At 51.1% G+C, this 15,559-nt stretch overlaps 1 protein-coding gene across 1 annotated transcript in view; it reads right to left on the bottom strand.

Annotated features, from left to right (window-relative positions):
* Positions 1 to 10,291, bottom strand: part of LOC133348648 (barH-like 1 homeobox protein) — a 33,188-nt gene extending 22,897 nt beyond the window's left edge. Inside the window, exon 1 of the mRNA XM_061561580.1 lies at positions 9,414 to 10,291. Within this exon, the coding sequence (XP_061417564.1) occupies positions 9,414 to 10,182 (769 nt within the window). The 5' untranslated portion in view covers positions 10,183 to 10,291. The remainder of the gene's footprint in view (positions 1 to 9,413) is intronic.
* Positions 10,292 to 15,559: the final 5,268 nt, after the last annotated feature.

Here is a 15,559-nt window from a genome sequence, read left to right on the forward strand (position 1 = left end):
TTATTAATTTTAATTTAATGTTTTACCTACGAAATAAAATAAAATAATACATTATTTAATTCTATTTCTATCATTACTTTTATTAATTTTCATTTTATGTTTTACCTACGTGACTTTACCGAAAAAACCTAAGAGTATGAATCCTTGCAGTCACGAAAGCTTCAAATCTAGTCTGGCAGTTAACCAACATCAGTTCATGCAAGCCTCACTGCCTGACTGCTGATGAGACGATGCATGTCGAAACCGCTCCTGAGTCTTGCAATGTGTTGTTGAGCCAGCTCTGCTGAGATCACGCAAACCCAGATCTAATTGGGAGCAGAATCCCGTGATGCATTCATATCACACCGACACAAAGCGGCAGCCACCACGCACCGCGTGACTGTGCCGTCACTAGAGGGCGCAACGCCACGAGGCTGTTGACATTTCATTGACGAGGGAAGGCAGATGTCAGACTCGAATGCCGCGTCGCGGTTGGGCAACGGTTGAATGGGCGACCCCCCCCCCGCATGCACAACCAGGTCGTTACAGGCGACTACGTTGTGCCCTGGTGGTCAACAGGGGGTAGTGCAGCTAATTGTTGTACTATACTTTCTATGCCCCCCCGCGTCTACCACGTTCTCTCCGCCTTCACCGACCCGCACTGATGGCAGCCTGGTGACGCGTGTGGACGATGAACTGCCACGATCCACGGCCACGTGGACAGGCCGTCATCTGGCAGTGGATTGAGAGGACACGACTGCGGACGTGTGCATGTGTCGTGCAACGGTGACGCGAAACCGGCGACCCGAGTTCGATTCCCGCTCACGGCCACCGACAACAGCGACGAGTATCTGAACCGGTCCTGGGTCACCCCTAGGTCGACTCAGCCTCAAAAGAGTACCTGGTGCGGTGTGTAGACATCACCGCCGGAGATACAAAGGCGGCCGAGCGTGGTGCGCTGGTCACCTACCCCCTCGTACAATGTGTCGGCCTTCATAGGTGCTATACTACGAGATATGAAGAGTTTGTGTCGTTTTGCTATTCCTCCTCCATTGAAGGAATGCAGACTACGTACAACGGTTCAATTTATTCTCAATAGATTTGGTTTTGTGACCACAATCCCACCACTGTGGCTTGCCTTTAATATATCAATACGTATGTATGTCTATGGGTTTGATATGTATCAGTATGAATATACGTGTGTCTATGTACCCCTATGTATCTCTATTGGTCCCGCTGTATGGGTATGTGTCTGTGTGTTTACTATGAGAACCTGGTGCGGTGTGTAGACATCGCCACTAGGGAGGCAAAGGCGGTCGGGCGTGGTGCTGGCCACATCTCGTGCACCGTACCGGCCTTCATAGGTGCTCGCTAACAGCACTTGGCCCTACAGTCTGTTTAGGGCCACACGCTTTAGAAGCGCGGCCCGAGTGAGAGGGCTGGATGCGAGTGGGGGGATCAAGGGAGGGAGGGAGGGAGGTGGTGGGAGGGAGACAAACGCGGTCTTCTCCCTCCCCCCGCCCGCCCGCCCGCCACCGCCCCTACCAAGTGGCGTTCTGCCCCGGTGCGCAGTGCCGCTGCCGGCGCGACGCCTTCTGCTTCATGCACTCCGATGAACTGACGCGATGATAAAGGCGAGAGAAGGGAAATAATGAAATAAATAACGTCCCTCTGCAAATGAGGACTGCCCCCCCCTCCTCCCCCCCCCATTCGTCCCCCCTTCACACACTACTCGCGGCACGGAGGAGCAGCATCACAGCCTCGCGCACTCTTACTTTATTCATGACCAATTTACTGACAGAGTGGTCTCGGTTAGCCCTGCCGAGTGAATGTAGACCCCCCCCCCCCCCACCAATAATTGGCCAAGCATCAAAAATGAGACGACCCTTTTTTATTCGTTAGCGATTTTAAGGAGGAGAATTTTGGGTCAGTCCCGCTGAGCGATTCGAGGTCCTTATTATTGTATCCGGGGTTTTTTTTTCATGAGAAAAAAATATATATATTCTTTACGGAAAGGAGGCTCAATGGCTACACCACTTCTATGACCAGAAAAATCGTGATTATCTATCTGCCCCATCCGTCAGAAGGCACTTCAAAGGTTTATACAAAGACTGTCGAAACCCCGATAACAATTCTTGCCGACGATGGCAATATAATCAGAAGCCATGCGCCAATGTCGAGATATGAAGAGTTCGTGTCGTTTTGCTATTCCTCCTCCGTTGAAGGAATGCAGACTACGTACAACGGTTGACTTTATTCTCAATAGATTTGGTTTTGTGACCACAATCCCACCACTGTGGCTTGCCTTTAATATATCAATACGTACGTATGTCTATGGGTTTGATATGTATCTGTATGAATATACGTGTGTCTATGTGTCCCTATGTATCTCTATTGGTCCCGCTGTATGGGTATGTGTCTGTGTGTTTACTATGAGTACCTGGTGCGGTGTGTAAACATCGCCACTAGGGAAGCAAAGGCGGTTGGCTGTGGTGCTGGCCACCCGCCTCCTCGTGCGCCGTTCCGGCCTTCATAGGTGCCCGCTTCGAGCACTTGCTCCGACAGTCTGTTAAAGCTACACGGAGGATCTTTGTCTTTTGAATTTACTCCATGGAGTTTACTATGTGATCAACAGATTGGGTTGCATGGCCACCATCGCACTGTGCTTTGTCTTTAATGTATGTTCACGCATCTATGTGTGTCTCTATTTATAAGTCTTAATGCAAAATGTGTATATGTGTATCTATGAGTCTGTATGTGTCTGTATGGATTTACTATAGGGTAAACAGTTTGGTTGACATGGCCACAATCACACTACTGTGACTTGCGTCTTTCATGGTCCATTGTGTCCCAACCCCTACATCGATGGCTGGCAAACGTACCACACAGATCGACAAAGAGCAATGTTTCTGGGCACGATTCGCAAAAACAATTCGTGCAAAGATTCGTTTCATTTTTTTTACTAAATAATTATCGTTCTGCTGTGTCAACCAGCGCGCCCAACGGCATTCAGGGCTGCTGTCTTCTTAATGGACTGGCAATCCACTTCGTTTGTACCAACGCTGCCTCCCTCCTTCCTTCTTTCTTTCTTTCGTCCGTGGATTTCGTCTGAACATCGCCTGCGCTTGTAAGAGCCCGCGGCTGATTATTTTAATATTTCATTGTTGTGGTTGTATCGCCAAAGCGGAGCTCTGCTCAAACGAGCATTAGAGCGGTGCACCGCGAGTTTGCTGGCTTGTGCCAATAGTTGAAATTCCACGTTCACAGGGCGAGGACCATTCTCCCCACGTAGGACGACTACCGATGACTCCCCACTAAGTGGCACATGGCTGAAATTGTATTTGAAGACCCACACACGACGTGGGGAGGCCATCCGCCAGCGGATGAGCATAGGGCTGTAGCACGATCTTATTATAATGATAGTGAATAACAATATGAAATTAGCCCATCACGGTCAAAGTCGTTAAGCGCAACACCACACGCCTTGTCACCGCCTTCTACACTCCGACAGATACGCCCCCCGCTGCTCATTCGAATACGCGACTTCCAAGAATTCTGCCCTGTCAAGTCTCCCACCATCTGGTCTTGGGTCTACTCTTCCCACTTACCAGCCACGTTCTCTTCCGGACTTCAGCGCTGTTCAAATGTCTTCATGGACTCGCACGTGGGAGATGACCCGGGGACATGCAGCCTGGGTGTGTAGCCTATACGGTTTATAAAACACAAATGACGCTATAATAGTCATCATTATTAGGTTCGTATTGTTATAATCTATAGCCCCTGTGTCAATCCACCGCTGGTCGAAGACCTCCCTCGCGCCGGGTCGGACATGCGGGTTGTTTGACCCTTCTTCACCACGCTGGTCATTGCGGGTTGGTGAAGGGAAGGTTGTGGCTTGCACAGGAGTTGGTCAGACATTACTCGCCACCGGGTTTCACAGCGCAGTGTGCAAACACCTGCACTGCCGCAGTGGATAGACCATGGCTCGTTACGATGATGGATGATGAGATGGTGAGGGTGACACAACTTTGCGCGTGCCGAATACCTTAAATAAACGTGTATTGATATGTGATGGTCTATGTAATGGTGATCAGATTTAAACAGACACACATATATACAGGCGGAGAAGCGAGCGGGAATCGAATGAGCGCTAAATGAGGTCATCATAACATTGTATATATGGGGATGCGTTTCTAAAACAAACAGCGTTATTTTTCGATTTAAAGCTTTCGTGACTGCAGGGATTAATCTTCTTGGTTCTTTCGGTAAAGTCACGTAGAAGGGAAATAATAAAATAATAAAAGTAAAACATAATACAATAATTCTCACGACGTTTCGGCCACAACGCAAGCAGCCGTCCTCAGGTGAAGAACAGGTCTGTCGGAAAGACAGCGTATTATGTTTTATTTTTATTATTGTATTATTTCCCTTCTACGTGACTTTACCGAAAGAACCAAGAAGATAAGCAGCGTTATTGCTTTCGTTTGAGCAATATATGAAGGCTTCATTGGGATATCGACAATAGCGCTAATAGTAATACTACATATGGTAAACATTATGTCATGAATAGAAAATGAGAACTTATTTTAATAGCATCAGTATAGGGTTATAGACCTTCTGAAAACACGGCTAAGCTCTGCCAAAACCAACGCATGGAAGTCTCGCGTCTGGCCTAAGTGCACTCACCAAAGTTCCATTAAGATTTTCACTTTTTTCGTTTCGTCTAAATGCTTTAAAACATCGACGGACACGAACGTGAGATTCACACCTCCGCATACAGCCTCTCACTCAGCACCAGGACACATACTATGACACTCACATCGTGACACCGCTTCCCACTCGTGCTACATCTGCTGCACGTCTGGCAATCGAATTCGTGTCGCCGCCCAGGGGTGCAGAGCACAGCGGCGCTGACCACTCTACCACCGCTCCGCTCCACGCGTTTCATTTTCTATTTCACGTCATGTAGGACACAGCGAGTGAGCGAAAACACATCCTTGTTGTAATTATTATTGTGTATGCAAGTGCACTGATTTACACCGCCATGGCTAATTGGATACCCAGCGATTAATTAAAATTCACCGCAAGCAGCGACTTGTCCTGACAAGCAGCAGCAGCAGCAGCGTGGCGACGATTGCTTTCTGTTGATCTCAAAAGTCAAATCGCGAGTCACGGAAGAAGTCTCCCCGCTCAAGCGACACGTGGCAAGCGGCTGCTGAGTCGGCGATGGAAATTCCACATTGCCATGGCGCACACGGTCAGCTCCTCCGCAGGACAACCACTGCCGACCTCTCCGACACAGTTGGTACGCGTTGTGCGGAGGGTGATGACGGGCTGAGTTCATCCCCCGGAGTGGGAATTGAATCTGAGTCGACCGCAGGGACACAGGCTGGCTTATGATAGAGCCCTTTATCAACCCACTACTGCATGAGGGCCTCCCCACGTCGTGTAGAGAGCGCGGGAGGTTATTTGTAAATACTTCATCACGCTGGTCAGTGCGGGTTGGTGAAGGCAGAGGGGCATAGACGCACGGCACAACAATGGATTCGTCCGCGCTGCCCTCTGTGCTGCTCACGATGTAACCCCGCAGCCTATAACACCTGTTTTATACATCGTGGCAGTGAGCCAGCAGGAACCCCCCCCCTCCCCACCACCAAGCTCTGTAGTCCTCTAGATATGAAGGTGTTATCGGCAATTCATGAACGTTTACACGTGAGAAGAAACCGGAGCACCCGGAGAAAACGAGGGAGCAACACCATATCCCGCACAGATGGAACAGGTGGAGTCGATATTTTTGCTCGACTACATTATCCTGGCTCGTGGTAATCCACCAACCCTCGCTGCTGCTGCTGCTGCTGCTGCTGCCTCCACAATGCCTGATTACAGGCAGCCACGTGCCACCACCACCGCCACCCGGTGTGATTGCCGTGCGACGAACGCCTCTATACCTCGGCACGCGAGATGATGTAACGCATCGAGTCTGGGATACGAGGTCATTTGAGGCACCTCGGAATGAAAACCGAAAATAAAATAAAGTATTTTATTTACCAGATAAAACCCACTGAGCTACGTAGCTCTGTTTTCAGAAGCGACCTGGCCACAAATGAGAGCTCAACGAAGTGGCTTGTCACGTGGAAATGTTTAAGCAGCCAAATAATCTAAACGCGTGGTGATGTTGATTACTAAAAGTGGAGGGAAAACCGGAGGACCCGGAGAAAAATCCACGCGACCACACGGGGAGAGAGAGAGAGAAAATGCAAACTCCAAATATACAGCAGGCGTCAGGGTCGGGATGGAACCCAATACATGCTGTACACCAGACGAGGTAGATAACATCTCGCCACCACGACGCCCCAATTGTTATTGTTAATCATTATTATTTATTCGATTCCACTTTGAGGAGGGCGCTTACGACGACCCATGGTGATGTCTCGATGAAATTATGCGAAAGAAATGTTCCACTGGAAACGTCTTCATCTCACGAGTGCTGTTCGTTTCCGGCTGCCTGGAGTTTTGGGACCGTTTGGGTTTGTCCCTTAGATATGGTGTTAAATAAATAAATATATCAGGGCCATTGGATTATAAATAAATGGTTAAAAAAAATCCACAGAACCTGTTTCCGACATTTCACCGGGCACATGAAATATAACCCCTAACCCTCATCCAACAGATATCTTCTCAAACTGACTCTCACCTGATTATAAACACAGGTTATCTGTGGGCTGGAGGAGCGGTGGTGCAGTGGTTAGCACACAACGCAATGAACTCGGAGAACTGAACCGGTCCTTGCCCCCCCCCCCACCCACCGTTTCCATCAAACCCTCCACCAACCCGCACTGAGAGTGGAGTGGGGAAATATGGTCAAACAACCCCAAATGAACCACAAGGCGTGGAAAAGCCTTCAACCTGTAGTGAATTTACAAAGGGCTGTACATTTACATCTGTTGGTGAACAAGGGAACACACTACCGGCTTAGAGTGGCCGCTCACAGCTTCACCCATGATGTGATAACACGTGTGTATGTGTGTGTGCACACGTGTGTCTGCGTGTACACGTGCGTGTGTATCCGTGTCCTAGGCCATCCCCTAGGTCGACTCAGCCTTAAATGAGTACCTGGGAGACAAAGGCAGCCGAGCGTGGTGCAGGCCACCCACCCCCTCGTGTGCCGTTCCGGCCTTCATAGGTGCTACTCGCTAACAGCACTTGCCCCAATAGTCTGTTAAGGCTATACGGGGGATCTTTGTTTTGTGAGCCGATATGCACGCGTGTACTCACGTGTGTACCCATGTGGGTGTGAGCGTGTATCCGTGTGTCTGTACTCCTGTGTGGGGGAACGGTAGTGTCGTGGTGAGCGCTCTGCATTACGAACCCGGCGACCCGAGTTCAATTCCTGCTCACGACCATTAACGGGTGGCGAATATTTCAACATATCCAGGGCCGCCTACCCTAGGTACCTGTTACGATATTTATAATAATATCAGCACTGGGAAGACAAAGGGGGTCGGGTGTTGTCTGACCACCACCTCCTCGTGTACCGCGCCGGCCTTAATAGGTGCTCACGAACACCACTTTCCCCAACAGTCTGTTAAAAGCTACACCGGGATTTTTGTTTTGTCTTCGTATACGTGCGTCTGTGTGCCCCTTTGTGTGTGTGTGTGCATGTGCGTATATCTGCGCCCGTGTGTGCTCCCGTGTGCGGATCTGCTATGTATCTGTTCGTGTCCCCGTGTATGAGGAGTGGTGGCACAGCAGTTAGCGCACTACACTGCTACGAACTCTGACCGCCCGAGTTCGATTCCTACCCATTTTAGCCATGAGTGGGCATCGGCGAACATTTGGTCCCGGTGTGGTCTGGAAACATTCGCGATGGGGAGACAAAAAACGACCTGAAGCAATGCTGGCAACCCACCCCCTCGTATGCAGTGCCAGCCTTTATAGGTGCTCGCTAACGGCACTTACCCTAACAGTTTGTTGAGGCTATGGGGGGGGGGGGGGGGTTTGTCTCTGTACCTATATACGCGTGGTGCGTCTCTATTGACTTATTCCGATGTGTGCACGCGGCTGTGTGTGTGTGTGTTTCCGTGTGTCAACCTGGCGACGTATCGATTGCGCGTGTATGCGCGTGTTTGTGTGCATCTGTGCGTGCAAGTGCGTGTCTGTGCACGGCGCGCGTGCAAGTGCGCATTCGTGCATGGATATTGCCTTCTACAATGTGTGAGACTAGGCGTGTGTTTGAGTGTTTGTGTGGGTGGGTGTTTGTAATCATGCATTTATGCATACATTTGTATGTCTTTGCGTGCTGTTCTTGGCTTTTGTTAAATATATATACACACGCAGTTATATACACGGTATATAGACACTTCGTAGGTGCTAGATTAATACACATGCCCCAACAGTCTGTCAAGGCTATCCGAGGGATCTTTGTATTTGCGTGATATATATGCGAATGTGTGTGGTGCCGTTTATACTCTATGCATTGTATGCACGCGTGCACGCGTGCGTGCGCGTGTGTGTTTGCGCCGCATTGGAGAGCATTTAGTGCAGCGCTTTGCACAGCGCGCGCTCCGAAACCGGCGATCTGAGTTCGATTCCCGCTCACGACCAGCAAACATGCGGTGAGAGAACATCTGAATCGGCCCCTGGCTTCCCCTAGGCCGCCTCGGGCTGCAACGCTGGCTAACCCACCTCCGACCTGAACACGCGCTCTCACAGCACTTGATCCCCACAATCTGTGTTGCAGGCTAGCGGGTGGATCTTTGTCTTTGTGGGTGTGACTTTGCAAGTGTGTGTACACATACTATTCTTTGACTGAATACGGGTGTATATCTGTGTGTGTGTGTGTGCAAGCCTAAATGAGCACCTGGTGTAAACTAGGGAGACAAAGGCGGCCGGGCAAGTCCTGGTCACCCACCCCTTCGTGTGCCGTTCTTGCCTTCATAGGTGGCTTTCTGTTCTCGCGAACAGCATTCCCCCCAAAAGTCTGCGAAGGCTATACGGGGGATCTTTGGCTTTGTGTGCGTGTAAGCGAGCACCTTAAGATATACGGGGATCTTTGTTTGTGTGTATGTGGGGTGTGTGCGGTGTGTGTGTGCGATGTGTGTGCGGTGTGTGTGTGCGTATGTGTGCATGTGCGCGTGTGTGCGTACACGTGTGTGTGTGTTTTTTTTATGCGGTGTGTGCTCGCTAACATCACTTGCCCCAACAGTCTGTTAAGGCATACGGGGGATCTTTGTCTTGTATGCGCGTGTGCGCGTGTGCGCGTGCGCGTGTGGGTGCGCGTGTGTGTGTGGGTGCACGTGTGGCTTGGGTGCACGTGTGGGTGCGCGTGTGTGTGGGGGTCACGTGTGGGTGTGGATGCGCGCGCGCGTGCACGTGTTGGTGCGCGTGCACGTGTTGGTGCGCGTGCACGTGTTGGTGCGCGTGCGCGCGCTCACCTCTGCACGTGTCGACGCCCCCCTTGCACCCCGCGTTCCTCGCCAGGGCCCCCGCGGGCCCCGCGTCCCCTCGCGCGTGGCCGCCCGCACCCCCGGCGGCCCCGTGCGTCGCGTAGGGCGGACACGTGGCGAGCGGCTTCGCCTCGCCCAAGATGTCCCGGATCAGGAACGAAGACGAGGAGGAGGACGAGGAGGAGGAGTTGAATGCGTTGGTTGACGGCAGCGTCGACGATAACGACGACGATGTCGTCGAGGTCGTCGACGAGGAACCCATGGCGATGATGGCCGACGATGGCGATGACGTCACAATCATGCCGTCTCCGGGCCCCGGGGGCGGGTGCGCGGGGGGCGGCGCCGCCGCCTTGAGGAGGAGCCGCGTCCCGTGCGCGTCGCAGTTCGAGTCCCCGTTCGCCGCCGCCGCCGCGGTGGCGGTAGAGAGCATGGAGGAGGGCGAGAGGAGCAAGGACGCGGGAGGCGACGGCAGCGAGGCGAGGCGAGCGCCCGAGCTGAAGGGAGCGGCGGCTCCGACCTGCGCCGTCTTCTGCGCGAGGCCGCACTGAACCCCGCGGAGCGCCGCGGCGTTCTCCGCCATTGAGGCCTGCTCGACGCAGCACAGCCTCGGGCTCGCCTGCTCGGACGTCGGGCTAGAGGCCGTGCTGCCCGGGCTGGGCGGGCTGGGCGGGCAGGGGGGGTGCCCGGTGTCCTCGCGGGGAGACGGCTCCGATTTTCCAGTCAGAATTCGATCGATGCCGAAACTTGACCCCTCCATGGAGCCGCTTACACCGCGCTCGGTCCGTTCAAAGGAGACGTTCTCGCTCGGGAAATGTGTGTTTCCCGATATATTAGAATATCTGATCAAAGTCGGTAGAGAGAGAGGGTGGAATGTGGGGGGGGGGGGGGGGGTCCTTTCCCTTATTAGCTCACCGATACAAAACAGCCGACTCGTGTTCGATGCAATTGTAACGTATTCGGTGAGTTCTCGCATAAGTTACGCATTTAAATAAATCGTCCTATGCTGGTCACTCATTCTAAATTGTTTTAGCAACAAAACATTTTATTTATAATGTTTCTTGAAAAAAATCGACCGCCATGAGTTGGACATTTTTGATGAATTTATGTCAATTGCTGTAGACAAAATCGTCGAAACTTAAAATGCCGCTTGTATAGGCTTCTAGATTACTATCGCGACTGATGATACATTTTGCATCGTCTCGAACGCTTAACCGCCGCGCGCGTGTGTATTCGTTGACTTAAGCCCCAACATTTACATTTTAACATCAAACAACGGAGGCGAGACGCGACCGATGAATTGAGCTCAGGCACCCCACACACTTTGAATCAAAAAAAAAAATTATTTTTAAAAACAAGCCAGTGCCCGTCCTAAGATCGTTCGCGCGTCCACGCCAATTGTTCGTCGCAAAATGTCTCGGGAGGTTCCCTCGTTAACCCGCGCCAATCATCACGACGACGACGACGTTAACCCGTGACCTAGACGGCTGCTGGGGGAGTGTTGGGGTCGTCGATACGGTGAGAGCGAGAGAGAGAGAGGAGACGAGAGAGAATAGAGAGAGGAGCGCAATTTATACGGAGCACGGCGCAATATATTAAATCCGGCAATTTAGCCGCGCGCTTTGTACGGCAAATGGAGCCATTTTATTGTCTGGATCGCGGAATGATATTGCAGTGGACAATCCCTGGCTTAGCGATCGCGGAGCGCACGAATCCAAATCCTAATTTTCTTTTTTTAAATCTTCTAAGTCGTCATCGTCGTCGTGGCTGTGGGTGCCCATTGACGTGGGTGCCGTTGACGCGTCATCTCCCCCGGGATGATGCCTTCGGTCTTGGTGGAGCGGTGGGCAATCACGCGAGATGTTTGCTTGTTTGTTTTAAAATAGATGGCGGGGGCGGGGGGCACCTTGATTGTTTTTCACGAAAGAAGAGGATCGATTTCAAATCTGGAAAGAGGAAAGCGAAAAAAAATGCTGCATTTCGTTAATGCCGCTGTTGGTGCGTCCGCAGTAGTGCACAGGGACAATTAACAACAATAAACTCAACACGTTCATCAATAACACCGCACGCACATGTAGACAAAGATCCCCCGCGATATGTTTAAGGGATGGGTGGCCAGCACCACCGCCCAGCCGCCTTTGTCTCCCTAGTGGCTATGTTTACACACCGCACCAGGTACTCATTTGAGGCCGAGTCAACCTCGGGGAGGCCCAGAACCGGTTCGTTTTTATGTGCCACTGTTACTGGTCGTGAGCGGGAATCGAACTCGTGTCGCTGGGGTTGTAGCGCAGCGCGCCAACCAGTGCGCCACCGCTCCCCGCTGTGCCACCCCTCAATGCATACCTCTGTATGTGTAAGCATGTCTACATGAATACATACGTACATATACTTAACACCCATACACACCTATATACACTCACTGTTACATATATTAACATTCTAATACACACATATACACTGCCCAAATACAAGCGTAAATACTGTACATACATTAATATACTTACACATATATACTGCCCAAATACACACCTACATACATATATAGCTACACATACATATAGCATATACATGACTGCATATATGCCGCAAACGACACATATACCGAGTATCAACACGGCAACTCATTCACTAACATGCACGCTCATAAATGCATTGCATGTATACATACCGTCCTACATATACTGATGCACACAAACCAATACGATTTATATTCGTATATATACTGCACATACACACGTACCCGTGGATATGCGTGCACGTGAGTGCGTGTTACGGCACAGGGAGGAATACAGCTGATGCATACGCGAATCATCTCAGTCGGTCAACCCCGTGGCACGACCTGGGGGCTCGTTCCCGTTTACCTCCTGCCAGCGAGCCTTCGACACTTCACGTGGCATCATGGTGCACCTAGCCTGGCACAAGCGACGTGGTGATGTCACCGCCACTTTGTGGCAAACGGCGGTTGTTTGCAGCGCGTAAAAATAATTTTTGAATACAGTATATATGTGTGTATATATATGTATATATATACGTGTGTATACGCAAAGGCGGTCAGGCGTGGTGCTGGCAACCCACCCCCTTGTACCATCCCGGCCTTAATAGGTGCTCGCTAACAGCACTTGCCCCAAGTCGTGTAAGGCTATACGGGGTATCTTTGTATATATGTATGCCATTCAGGTATTAACAGACTGGATGGGGCAAGCGTCGTTAGCGAGCACGGATGGGTGGTGTGCCCACTACTATTCCCGGCTGTCTTTGTCTCCCCCAAATGCCGATGGGATGCTCTCTTTATTTTTACACACCGCTCCAGGTGCTCTATTACTCATTTAAGGGGTATCCGACATAAGGGAGGGTCCAAGAATCGAACCCAGGTGTCGAGCAAACAGAAACGTCGTCGCTCTCGCGACCAAAGCGAAAACACAGGTGAACGATAAGCTTCAGTCTCAGACGGCTAAGGGGAATCCTGCTTGCGAACAGCTGGTCACAAGCGCCCCGTACATAAACAAACACAAAGGTGCCCCGTGTAGCCTCAACAGACTGTTGGGGCAAGTGCTGTTGGCTGGCACTTATGAAGGCCGGGACGGCACACTAGAGGTTCGGTAGCCAACAACAACGACTGGCCGCCTTTGTCTCCCACACCGCACCAGGTACTAACTTGAGGCCGAGTCTACCTAGGGGAGGCCCAGGACCGGTTCAGATAATCGTTACTGGTGTTGTCCGTGAGCGGGAATCGAATTCATAGCGGCAACCCGCTAACCGGTACGCGATCGCTCCCTACACTAAGCAATCATCAAAGACGCACACATACACATATCCCCAAATGTATCATCATTGTACATGCTGCTGGGAAAAGTCCTGTTAGCGAACACCTATTAAGGTCGGAACGGCACGCGAACGAATAATGTGGATAATACCACGCCCGACCGCCTTTGTTTACATATTTTTTAATTTCGCGCATCGCACCAAGTGTTTATAATTTCAGGCTGAGTCGACCCAGGGATGGTCCAAAACCGGTTTGGATAATCGCTACTGTTGTTAGCCGTGATCGATAATGTAATCAAACTCTGGTCCCCAGGTCGGTAGCACAGTGCGCGAACCACTTTGCCACCACTGCTCACACACACAAAGACATCCTCTCGTTCACGGTGTCGGAATTAATAGGTGCTCGCTAACTTTTTCACACACGCACATCCAAAGGCAGCGATCCCCTGTGGAGCGTGCACAGACAGCTGGGGCAAGTTCTATTAGCGAGCACCTAGTAAACACAAAACAGAGATTCCTCCGTATAGCCTTAACAGACTGTTGGGGCAAGTGCTGTTAGCGATCACCTATGAAGGCCAGAACGGCACACGAGGGGGTGGGTGGCCAGCACCACGCTCAGCCGCCTTTGTCTCCCAGGTGGTGATGTTTTTACGCACCGCACCAGGTGCTTATTTTAGGCTGAGTCTACCTAGGGGTGGCCCATGATCAATTCAGATAATCGTCACTGCTGTTGGTAGCCGTGAGCGGGAATCGAACTCGGGTCACCAGGTTCGTAACGCAGCGCGCGAACCGCTCCACCACCACTCCCCACCACCACTCCCCACCGCCACTCCCCACCGCCACTCCCCACCGCCACTCCCCACCGCCACTCCCCACCGCCACTCCCCACCACCACTCCCCACCACCACTCCCCACCACCACTCCCCACCACCACTCCCCACCTATTAAACACACATGCACAGGAACACGCGTAGACTGAAAGCAGCGTTGTATCTCTTTGACGGGAATATGACAGGCACACCTTGAAGTGATTGAAGCATTCGATGTCACCAAACAACAATAGTGCCAACAATCGAAACTATCCAATAATATATAGATGCCAAGTGCCTGCTTCTCAATGCTACGAAGACGGACCACTGCCTGGAACATCGCAGGTGAAATATGTTTAAAGCAGTGTTGTCAAAGAGTGTTGACTTTTGCGTTTGCTTCTCAAACGAAGCGATTGGACAATGCTCATCTCCCATGCACGGTGAGCCTGAGCCAGCGGTACAAATTCCACATTCCTATGACGGAGCCGACTCCATCCAAAGCACGACCACTGTGTTCTTTCCACAAAGCGTTGTAGCCTCCTCTTCCTTTTTTTGAACAATCGACCAAGCAGAAATAATGGGTCGAATCTCGCCCGATCCTGGCGTTGAACTCGCATCTTTGGGCTTGTGAGTCGAGCACTCTGTGCCCCCGCGTCTCCACGCACCCAGCCTGATGGTGACCGACGACAGCTGGGCTAACCTCGCCCACCTACCCCCGAGCTCACCACCCCAAGCCATCACCGGCCACCGCTACATCCGTAAGTCTTTTGCTTGCCAGCATCAGGTTTAATAAATAAAGTCCAGATCATAAAAAAAATCAAACGGACACCTTAACGCGAGCCCCACACTCGCCTTAGAGGGCTACGAGATGGCCCCGTGGTGCAGTCGGCAGCGCTGCAAGTAGGTTGCGTATCTATCTCGTGCGGAACTTTTATCGGTAGCCCCTCGGTATTGTCCGGGTTCACGAAGAGGATCGACCAACGCGGAGATGGAGCGATGAGATCGGTCCAAGGGCAGGACTGAGACTGCATGGGGAGGTCTCCATCCAGCAGCGGATAGACACTGGCTGCTGCTGATGATGATGTTGTTGTTTACTCCAGTCTCCTACCTCGCCATTGACATCGCTTCATATTGTAAGTGCACGTGGCCGAAGGTCCCAACTCAGAACTCTCCTGGCAAGGGGTCATGAGGCTCTGCGAGGCTTGCCGGGATGAATCAATTACTCAATCATGGTATTATTATTCGTTTGGTGGCGGTTGTTGCGGTTGTCAATGGATGTATTTCAGCCCGCGTTATTCACACCTAAAAATATCAAGCAGAGGTTCTGTAAAAGACTGGACATTGAAGTGATTTATTAACGTAATAACGACAGTTGTTTGGAATAATATTAGTTTTTTTTCTTTCAATAAAAACTAAATTATTCCAACGGCAAAATCTGAAGGAGAAAAAAAATCATTCGAAGAAATCTGGAGCAAAATCAGAAAGCCAAGAAAAAAAAACGCCCGCCGCAGAGAAATCTTTATAAAGCATCCACTCGTACTGTCTGCACCGCGCGGCGATGAAGCG

Source organism: Lethenteron reissneri, chromosome 27 (assembly GCF_015708825.2).
Source record: "Lethenteron reissneri isolate LAM-NWPU_2019-01 chromosome 27, ASM1570882v1, whole genome shotgun sequence".
NCBI lineage: Eukaryota > Metazoa > Chordata > Hyperoartia > Petromyzontiformes > Petromyzontidae > Lethenteron > Lethenteron reissneri.